At 42.9% G+C, this 11021-nt stretch overlaps 1 protein-coding gene across 1 annotated transcript; it reads right to left on the minus strand.

Moving 5' to 3' along the window:
• Window positions 1-1593: 1593 nt before the first annotated feature.
• SPRING1 (SREBF pathway regulator in golgi 1) lies at window positions 1594-10631 on the minus strand. Its single transcript, XM_044658821.1, is given in 4 exon segments — window positions 1594-1677; window positions 6592-6705; window positions 8033-8184; window positions 10406-10631. Coding segments are annotated over 4 exon segments (576 nt in total).
• Between the last annotated feature and the right edge of the window lie 390 nt (window positions 10632-11021).

Below are 11021 nucleotides of genomic sequence, written 5' to 3' on the forward strand. Positions count from 1 at the left end.
GGAGCATTTAGCATCTGAAGCAAGCAGCAAAGCTGGGGGACCCTTAGCACACAGAACAAGAACAAAGCTGGGGGGAGCATTTAGCATCTGAAGCAAGCAGCAAAGCTGGGGGGGCCCTTAGCACAAGGGGCAAATCTGGGGAGGGGGCACCTAACACACAGAACAACATCCTGAGAAAGCATCAGAAGTGGGCAGGGAGGAGGCTGGCTGGAAGGACGGAGCTAGAACAGAGAATCGAGGCTAAAAGGGATTCTACAAATCATTCCATCAGGCACTCTCAATTACACAGACAGCAAAACTGAGGCCAGAAGATCATACAGCAAGATACGGAGACGCCTGAACTCGGGTCTCTGGACTCCCACACCTGTGCTCTCTCCATTTCCTCCCCAAAGCCCCTTTTTCATGGGCTCCAAAGGCTGGAGCCGCTCTCAAGGCTGGGCACGGCGATGCACCAACCAGTCTTGAGACAGAGAAGGAAGCGGCCACCCCTCTTCTCGCCCCGGGGGCACAAAGACAGACGGAAACCCCTCAGAGCTGGGAGACGAGGACCCCAAGCGTCAGTCAGGGGCAGGGAAGCGAGGCAGAAAGCGCAGGGCGGCACGTTTGCCCCAGACACGGGCACACACAGCAAGGACACACTCAACAGTTCCGTCATGCCCAGCAGAATCGGGGCTGATTTTCCCAGGGAGCAACTTGGGGCAGGACGTGGAGAATCAGAAACTTCTGGACGATTCTAGCATGAAACCCGGGTGGGGAAACGGTTCTCCTAAGTCCCGGGGGCTGAGCCAACACGTAAGGAGAGACCAGCTGGCCCGCGGGAGGCTCACCAGGGAGGGATCGGATGATTCCGTACGTCAGGCTGAGGGGAACCAGGCACGGCTGACGTGAAGAACAGTTTAGCATCAGGGCTTGTCCCTCCCTCCCTCCCCTGGAAGGCTTTCCGCCAGTCCTTGGTGGGAGAAGTCTGAGCCCCTGAAGAAGAACGACGGACGCCTACCAATAGATCTTCTGAATTAACAGGAGTGGGCAGAAATCGAATCTTTTGCTCTGGGGCACATCGGACTAGAAGCTGAAAAGCGATAGGTTTTGGCTGAGGGAAATACTTCTCTGTTCTACTCTCCCAAACCAGTCCAATAAATAATTTACAATTATATACAAAGCCGGGGCTCAGGCCACAAGTAGAACATCGAACCCAAAGCCCATCCAAAGGGGCAGAACTCCCAGTTCCCTTTTATAGAAAGGGAGGAGAGAGGAAAGGTAAGGGGGAGGATCTGCCCCACTGGAGGAACTCCAACCACCTGGCCGGATCCTTCTCCAAGCTATGATAGCCTGAGAGAACCCGTCCACCCAGCAGGGAGAGAGCATCCGGCACAGGGGATGAGTGGGTGGCTGGTCCTCGTGGTCCCTTTTAGCATCCTCCTCCAGCTCCCACGGGGGCAGGCAGAGGACCAGCACCCACCGCAGGGGGAAGTCTTCAGAAGCCCCTGGGCTCATTTTGAGTCTGAAGGGAGACCCTTCCCCACTCCAAGGCCAGGCTGAATGAAGTCTTCTCCAGGGTCCAGCCTCCTGTGTTCTTTCCACTACCATTCCTCCTCACGCAGGGAAAAGTTCTGGCGGGTTCTCTCCATAGCAGTATTTTGCAATGGGGTCCCTGTAGGTGTTCTCATGTTGCACACTCTGTGGGGGAAGAAAAGGAGAGACTCCATGATTGGGAGTGAGAGAGAGAAATGAGAAGAGGGAGAAGAGGGGAGGGAGGGAGAGAGAAAAGCTGGGGATAAATGGGGAAAGGGTAGGGAAGAGAACGAGCCAAACGTGACCAGACTTTCCAATCTGGAGGAAGGAAATAGATGATTTTGGACATCTTGATAGCTGCTTCTCATTCCAATTGAACAAATATTTAGGAAGATGATTCAACAAACATTAATGAAGCACCTGCTGGATGCAAGTCACTATGCTAAGTATAGGAGATAGAAAAATTAAAATAAGGGGAATATGACATATGGAGGAATATATTCTTTTAGCAGTCATTTGGGGTTTTTCTTTTAAAAATTACTTTTAAAATTAAATCATTGTTTAATTTATTTATATAACTTATTTTAAATAACAATTCACAATAATAATTGAATTATTATTTAATTCACTTATATAAATTAATTAAATTAAAAAATTAATTTTTTAACATTCATTTTGAGTTCCATATTCTCTCCCTCTCAATCCCTCACACCTATTGAAAAGGCAAAAAATGATCAATTTTACCTGTGAAATCATGCAAAACATGTTTCTGTATTGGCCGTATTGCCAAAAAAAAAAAAAGGCAAGAAAAGTAAAAAGAATTATAAAAAAATTATGCTTCAATCTACACTCAGATTCAATCAATTCCCTTTTTCATTATGGGTCCTGTGGAATTGTCTTGGATTACTGCATTAATTGAAGCAGTTAAGTCATTCACAGTTGTTCTTTGTATAATATTGCTGTTACTGCAAATACTATTCTACTTATTCTGCTCATTTCATTCTGAATCGGTTCATGTAAGTCTTCCCAGGTTTTTCTGAAACCATATTTCTCATAGCACAATAGTATTCCATCACCATTATATGCCCCAACTTTTTCAGTCACCCACAAGATGAGTGTATCCCTCAATTTCCAATTCTGTGGCACCACAAAAAAAGCCACAGATTTCCTTTTTCTTTCATTTCTTTGGGAGCTAGACCCAGTAGTGGATCAAAAGGTATAGTTGCAAATTGTTCTCCAGAATAGCTAGTCTAGTTCATACCACCACCACTAAGCATTGTGACCTCCAATTTTCCCACATCTCCAATTTTTCCAAATTTGCCATTTTCCTTTGCTATCCGATTGGCCAATCTAACAGGTGTGAGGTGGTACCTCGAAGTTGTTTTCATTTGCATCTCTCTAATCAAGAGTAATCTGGAGTATTTTTTCATATGATTGTAGATTGCTTTGATTTCTTCTGAAAGCTGCCTGTTATCTCCTTTGACCACTTGTCAACTGGAGAACGACTCATATTTTTATAAATTCGATTCAGTTCCCTATATATTTAAGGTCTTTATCAGAGAAATCTGCTGTAAATTTTTTCCTCTAGTTTCCTGCTTTCCTTTTAATCTTGCTTTTAAAGGTTTTGATTGCTCAAAAACCTTTTTTTGGGGGCTGGCTCAGTTCCCTTTCTATTCAATGATGGGTCTAGTCCAACAGAAGTCCTGTGAGGAAACTTTATTCAACTGTGGGAATTGGGGGGAAAAAAAAACTTATTGTATTGTTTGAACCTCATCCTGGGTGGCTGGAAAATGGACCACCTGTACCTGCTGTTTGGAGACCATTAAGGAAGGACCAAGAGGATGGCGACTAGAAATACAGTTCTATCTGAAGATCGAGGCAAGGGATTTTCTCATCATTGTCCATCTGGGTTTTTTTGATCATTTATAGATACTTGGGGGAAGTGGGATACCCCTTTTAAAAAAAAAAAAAATTTTTTATTTCAGGAAATCCCCTCCCAACATGGAAACTCCCTAATCCTTTCTCTGATAGGAAATCAGATTGCCTAATGCAGTGAGTCCCAAAATGGGTGCTACCACCCCCTGGTGGGTGCTGCAGCGATCCAGGGAGGAGGTGATGGCCACACTTTTTTTTGTATTACATTCTATTCTGAGTTCAATAAATAGTTTCATAATTTCCAGGGGGCGCTAAGTCATATTTTTTCTGGAAAGGGGGTGGTAGGCCAAAAAAGTTTGGGAACCACTGGCCTAATGTATTGTTCCCTTTTATTTTTTAACAGAAAATTTTTATTTAATTATTGTTCCCTTTTAATGAACTGTTAATTAATTGTTTTTAATGTATAACAATTTGTCTCCCCTGGATTTGGAGTCCAGCTCTAAGCTGAGGAAGGGGCCATGCATCACTTAATAAATCAACATGCTCAGAAGATTGAACCCTTGTTTCTTCCATCATTTCATCTTTCATCTGCCACACTACTTGGCTGCCTGGAAATATAAGGAATTTAGGCGTAGGGAGAAGACTAGGGAGTGAACCTGTGATTTGATCAGTATTAGTAAAAGGAACTCTCCGGTGAAGACAACAAATACAAGTTAGCATTTTCTGTGCAACAAGATTTTGTTGTTTAGAGCACTTAAGAGAGTGTGACTTGCTCAGAGTTTCCCAGCCAGGATGCATCAGAGGCAGGATTTGAGCTTAGGTGTTTCTGCCTCCAAATGATTTCTTAAATACCTACTATGCGCTGGCCACTATCATTAAGTATTGGGGGTACAAAGATTTTTTTTTTTAAAAAAAGAAAGCACTCCCTAACCATTTTGAGATTTTAGAAAAACCTGGGAAGATTTACACAAAATGATGTGAAGTGAAGAGAGAAGAACCAGGGCAACACTGTACACAGCAAGAACACTGTAACAATGATCAATTGTGAATGACTTAGCGACGCTCAGCAAAATACGAATGATCCAAGACAAGTCTGAAGGGCTCGTGATGACAAATGTTATCCATCTCCAGAGAGAGAAATGATGAACTCTGGGTACAGACCGAGGCATACTTTTATCAGTTTACTTTATTCCTCCCTCCATACCCCCATGACATGGCTAACATGGGAGGATGTTTTGAATGATTTGATATGTAGAATTAATATGATGTTGATTCCCTTTTCAATGGGTGTGGGAGGGAAGGAGAGAATTTGGAACTCAATTTTTTTCTTTAAAAAATGACTATTAAAAATATGTACTTGATTTATTTTTTAAAAAGGAAAGGAAAAACACATTTGAAAAAAATGCAACCATCCCATGAACAGATCTGCTTATGTTTAACCTGCCTCCCTCACCAAGAAGTTACAGCTACTAGGAAAACCCAACTCCCAGAACTCTCCTCTAACCTTAAACAAGCAGTTATTTGCTAATGGAGTTTATGGTGGGAAGGGCAGGAAACAAAGACTTTTCTCAGGCCTGAAAGCCTCTTTCCAGGCAATATTGGGCCAATCCCCACACTTGAGCTGAAGGATGCTAGTCTGTGGATTCTGTTTTGGAAGAGAAATTTCCCATGATGGCAATGGAGGAGGAGGACCACTTTTCCTTAAATCTTTCATGTGCATATTTACTTCTCCATGTTCAATAGGCTTAATATAGCTCTTATATCTCCTCATAAAGGAATCCTTCTGAAGGATCTTCCAAAGAGACCTCTGCTTCTATATTTCCATGAGACCTTTGCTTCTTAAAGGCTCCAGTCATGGAAAACAAACTGAGATTGATTCTACCAAGCTGGAAAGAATTTCAAATGTCATCCTGACAACAGATGACTGTCCAATATTGAGGACAAACATGGCAAAGTCAGGAGGGGCTCAGCACCTATAGGCTGGCCACTGGCTAACAAGCTACTTGACTGAGGCATACGTAAAGAGATATATATATTTTTTTTTTAAATGGGGGAGAAAGCCAGGCCTGGAGATGGGAGGTCCTGGGTTCAAATCCAGACTCAGATACTTCCAAAGCCGTGTGACCCTGGACAAGTCATTTAACCCTGACTGCCTAGCCCTTACCACTCTGTCTTAGAATTGATACTAAGACAGAAGGTAAAAGTTTAAAAAAAAAAAAAAGGGAAGGGAAGGAGGATTGAAGGAAGGGTCATTCCCACAACAACAAAAATTAGTGTAAAGAGGCATCTAGGTGACTGAGTGGATAGAGTGCCAGTGTTGGAGAGAGGAGGTGGTCCTGGCTTCAAATCTGGCCTCAGGTTCTTCCTAGCTGTATGATCCTGGGCAAGTCACTTAGACCCCACTGCCTAACCCTTACTGCTCTTCTGCCTTGGAACCAATACTTAATATAACTTCTAAGACAGAAGGTAAGGATTTTAGGGGGGGAAAACAGCCCTCTATTCTGTGTAGGATCCTTTTGCCTCCTCAATGATGAAGAATTTTTAAATTTTTAATTTTTTTTAAATTTTTAAATTTTAGAATTTTAAATTTTTAAATTTTTAAAAGGTTCCCCTACAGAAGACCTATGACTGCTAAACTTTCCCCGTCTCTCCAGCTGCCAGATTGCCTTCCATCTATCTGGAGCCTCAAATGTAGTGAGCGATTCTAAGAGGAACAAGATGGAAGGCTGGGCATTCCAGACATGAGAGGACATCGCCTGTGAAGTCCTAGAGATGGGAGATGGGATGCCTATAAGCTCAATGAATAGCAAACAGGTCAGGTTTAGAATGGAGAAAGCAAGACAATCCCAATCCCCTTTCTAGAAGCTCCTTGAAGTGAGGGACAATCTGTTTTGGTATCCTTGCTACACAAAAGACACTTAATAAATGCTTGTTATATTGAACGGAGCTAATCTCAGCCATTAAAACAAGCCTTGTAATTTTTTAAAAAATACATTGTGACTACTTTTATGTAAATACTGTCACCCTGTTTCTGTTTTGTCTCTGAATCTTTAGCACTTAACTAGAGACGCACGGAAGGACTTTATAAATAAATGCTTGCTTGGGCTTGATCTCGATTCCTAGCCTGACCTCCAGCCCAACCCAAAGAGCTGATTTCCCCAATTCTTCCATCCCATCTCAGCCCACCCAATTCCATCTCCTGACCTGAGATGAAGTCCTGCATTTGGCCAGACACAGCTCAAAGTGATCTTCCACAGCCATGAAGAGATTCTGGAATGCCGCCGCAGCCTGGTTGAGGAACCGTTCTAAGAGTAATTGCTGAGGAAACAGAGGAGGTTTAAACTGTAGGATGCTAGCAGATCAAGGAAGCCTAGCCCCAGGAAGGAACAGGGGGTCATAGCTTGAGAATCAGACTATTTAATCCAATTTCTTCATTCTGTGGATGAGGAAACTGAGACCCAGGGAAATGAGCTGCCCAAAGTCACACAGTCAGAATTCTAATTCTCCAACTCTAAATCTCATGGCGCCATAAGCTAAGGATATGTCTTTTCTAAAAGAAATGCTATTATCCTCACAATGGTCTGGTGCCACCCATTTGGCTGGGAACAAGCTTCTTTTCTTGTAAACATGGGTCGGGTTATAGGAATTGACTTCCTGTCACTGCGAACAAGTTCTGAAAGAGGTTCCCAGCAGGAGTCTAAATAATACTCACAAAATAAAGGGCAGGAAGGGAGGGAGGGGAAAGAGGAGGAAGAGATCTGTCTAGGAGAAATGCAAACTGTGTATCTTTGACAAACAATCAAAGGTAATGCTCCATGTTGGTGAGATCAGGGAGAAACAGGCACTCAGACACTGCCTGTGGACCACCAGATTCCTCTGGCAATATAAGGTTTACAGATTTATGTCACTGGTGATAGTGTTAAAAAGAATGTATAAATATAAACAATAATAAACAAATAAAAATATAAATAAAGCAATATATAAATAATATGTATTATAAATACATTTATGTAACAAATATATAAATAAAAATATAAAACTGGTGAGAAATCAAATTATACATCTATATAAATTATATATACATATGATGCTCTCTAGTTGAGTGATCAACCAGTTTCTTCATTTGTATAGAAAAGGAAACTGAGGCAGAGGGATTAGCAATTTGTCCAAGGTCAATAAGGAACACAACTGCCCCCTCATCCATCCAACTCCTAATCTTTGGCTCTCTTCACGGACATCCCATTTCCTTCTCCCTTCCAAAGCATGGTCTAGATCAGTGGTTCCCAAACTTTTTTGGCCTACCACTCCCTTTCCAGAAAAAATATTACTTAGCCCCCTGGAAATTAATTTTTTAAAAAATTTAATAGCAATTACTCCGAGGCAGGTGAAGAAAAGGAGTAACCAATAATGCACCTGTGGCCATCACTGAACTCTGGACGAAGAGTAGGGAAGACCCAAATTAAAATTCCCTCTTGGACACTAGCTGTGTGAATGGGATGAGTCACCATGACTCTCTGGAGCCTCCTTTTTGCATCTATAAAATAGGTGTAAGAACAATCCCTACTTCTGGAATAAGGCTAGAAAGAACACAAGTTCCCCTTTACGGCAGGTGTGACTCAGAACCCCCATCACAACGATGACGTACTTTGCTGGGCTGCAGACAGCAGGAGACACAGTATTCGTAGGCGCCACAGCAGCCGTTGGCCAAGCAGCCATCACACCAGAAGCGCCTGGCGCTGGCGGCATTGACGTTACAGCAGCCATTCACGAGCAGATCTTTCCTTTCGCAGACGTAACCTTGAAAACCAAAGAGAAATCCCAGGATGAAGCTGGAGCCGATGATCTCCTCGGATGCTCTCCGAGGCGGGCGAGGAAAAGGAGTAACCAATAATTTCGAGGGGTCGTTCTCAACAAGGTGAACCCTGTGATTAGAGCTCCAGACCGACTGTCACAGTTTGTGGGACTCGTGGGTCCAACTGATAAGATTTAAAAGTTATCATCCACCCCCCCTGGCAAAGACCCACAGTGAAACCCTGTTCTGAAGTCTCCTGGTGGGGAAAGGGTGTCTGACTCGTGCTTTTTCACAGCGGCATATTGGCATGATTTATCACCACTGGTTAAGCAAGAAAAGCGAATTTAAAGAAGGGAGTTTTGTGAGTCTTAGAGGGATCCAAAAATGTGGCCACTAGAGGTCCATGCTTGGGCAAAATCTCCTCTATCTGGAATTCAGTCACCCCATTTCCTTTTCAAGCTGAGGACTCCAATGGAGGCTATGATCTTATTTTTTCCCTCTTTTTTTTAAACCCTTCCCTTCCACCTTAGTAACAATTCTTAGACAGAAGAGCAGCAAAGGCAAGGTGATTGAGGTTAAGTAACTCGCCCAGGGTCATACAGCTAGGGCAGACTTGAACCCAGGATCTCCTGACTCTAGGTCTGGCACTTTTATACTCTTGAGACATCTTGCTGCCCCTCAGATCTCATTCCAAATTAAAACTCAATATCTTCAAAAAAGTTGTTATCCCCCCCCCCCAAACTCTTCCCCCTTTTTCTGACTCCCCTATTAAAAGATACGACCAATCTCTGGGTCCTCCAGGCTTACAACCTTCATGTCATCCTGGATTCCTCACTCTCTCTGATGTCTCCACATCCAATCTGTTGCTTTGAAACATCTCTCCTTTGTCTCCATCCTTCCTGACATGGCCACCCCCTGGTCGAAGCCCTTATTGCCTGGATTATTGTGATAACTTCTAGTGAGTCTCCCAGGCTCAAGTCTTTCTCCAGTCTAGTCAATTCTCCACTCAGCTATTAAAACACAATTCCTAGCTGTGGGATCCTGAGCAAGTCATTTAACCCTAATTGCCCTAAGGACCATGGGACATCTCCATCTGATAGTAAACCATATTTCAGCTGTAAATCCAATGGAAAGATCCCATGGTTCTTAGGGCACAGCAGCCAAGCTGATTTACTTTAAAATGCCATTTCTACTCACTGTCACCCCAGTGTATAAATGAAAATTTTATATCCTTTAGACTTCATCTCCCTTGTCCCAAAATTCCCTTTTCCTTTGTGTTTACGTGCATCTTTTTCATTATTGTATTTAAGTTTTGGGGGACGCCGCTCTCGCTCTCTCTTCTACGTGAGTGGTGAGCACTCCTTGTTTTCTCTAGCTCACTAAATATTAATAAATCTTTATAAATATTATACTTTGGAGATATTGAATATTAATTTCAATTAATATTAAACTTAATATCTATTATTATATTATAATAACATTAAACACCAGTTAGGATCGAAGCTCCTTGGGAACAGGGACTGGCTAACTTTTCTATTTGTACCCCTAACACTTAACACAGAGCTTTACAGAACAATACAGTAAGCACTAAATAAATATTTCCTTCATTTGAGACTCTTCGTCTCCCTGATTCTTAGTAATTTTTTTTTTTTGAGACAAACAAGTTGAAGTGACTTGCCCAGGGTCACTTAGCTAGTAAGTGGCTGAAGCTAGATTGAACTGTCATCTTTCAGACTCTATCCATTGTGCCATCTTGTTCTCCCACTTTTGTTATTTTCACTGGCTTCTCCCACTGAAATGCTCTCCCTTCTCATCTCTGCCTGTTGGTTATTTTCAAGATCTCCCTTCTGCCTTCCTCTTCCTCCCCCAGCAGGTAGTCCCTTCCTTTCTGAGATTGCCTGCCATTCATGCTTTATACCTTGTGCGTTCATAGCTGTTAACATGCTGACTTCTCCATTAGAATGTGAGCTTACTGAGGGCAAGAGCCATCCTGTTGCTTTTCTTGGGTATGGCCAGCACTTAGCACAGTGCCCTGAACTTCCTAAAAAATGCTCATCAACTTACCCTCTCTATGGGATAGACTGTGAGTATAATTATCCTTATTTTACAGATGGGGAAACTGAGATCTTGTCCATTTTCCTCTTTCTACAAATGAACAATAGAAGGTTCAGAGACGGGGAACACGTGAGTAGCTGAGCTGATTCTTGGTGAGAGACAGGACCATACCTAGCTCATCCGTAATGAGAAGCTTCCCTTGAATGGAGTTCCGACACTGGTTGCTTGGGCGACTGCTGTTGCCCAGGTTGAACTGCACTTTCCATGGAATGGGCTGTTCACGGTCTTGAACCTGGAGGAGATTCCGATCTCTCACTGCCCTCTCCTCCTACAAAAAGGACCAGAAAAAAATGGCAGTGAGCGTGTGGATGACTTTTAGACAATATTTATGTTTCATGATTACCAGAACTAGATGATATCTGGAAAAGACTCAACACTTAAAAAAAATGTTTTTAAAGGAGGATTCTGGGTTCAAATCTAGCCTCAAACATTTCCTACTTTGTGACCCTGGGCAAGTCATTTAATCCTGATTGCCTAGCCCTTGCTGCTCTTTTGCTTTTACAATTGATTCTAGGACAGAAGGTAAGGGTTGGGGGCAGGAGAGAGAGAGAGAGAGAGAAATTCTCCTTCCACTGCTACTAAGCTGCCATCTTGGCTCCACCTCCTGAGAGAAACTCTGAAGCAAGTCCAACCACTCAGCTTTCTAGTCGTGCTTGAAGTAAAGAAGTGAGGCAAAGTAGAGGACTTGGAATCAAGAAGCCCCCTAGCCCCAGGCACTTACTAGCTG

This window comes from Gracilinanus agilis, chromosome 1 (assembly GCF_016433145.1).
Source record: "Gracilinanus agilis isolate LMUSP501 chromosome 1, AgileGrace, whole genome shotgun sequence".
Lineage (NCBI taxonomy): Eukaryota > Metazoa > Chordata > Mammalia > Didelphimorphia > Didelphidae > Gracilinanus > Gracilinanus agilis.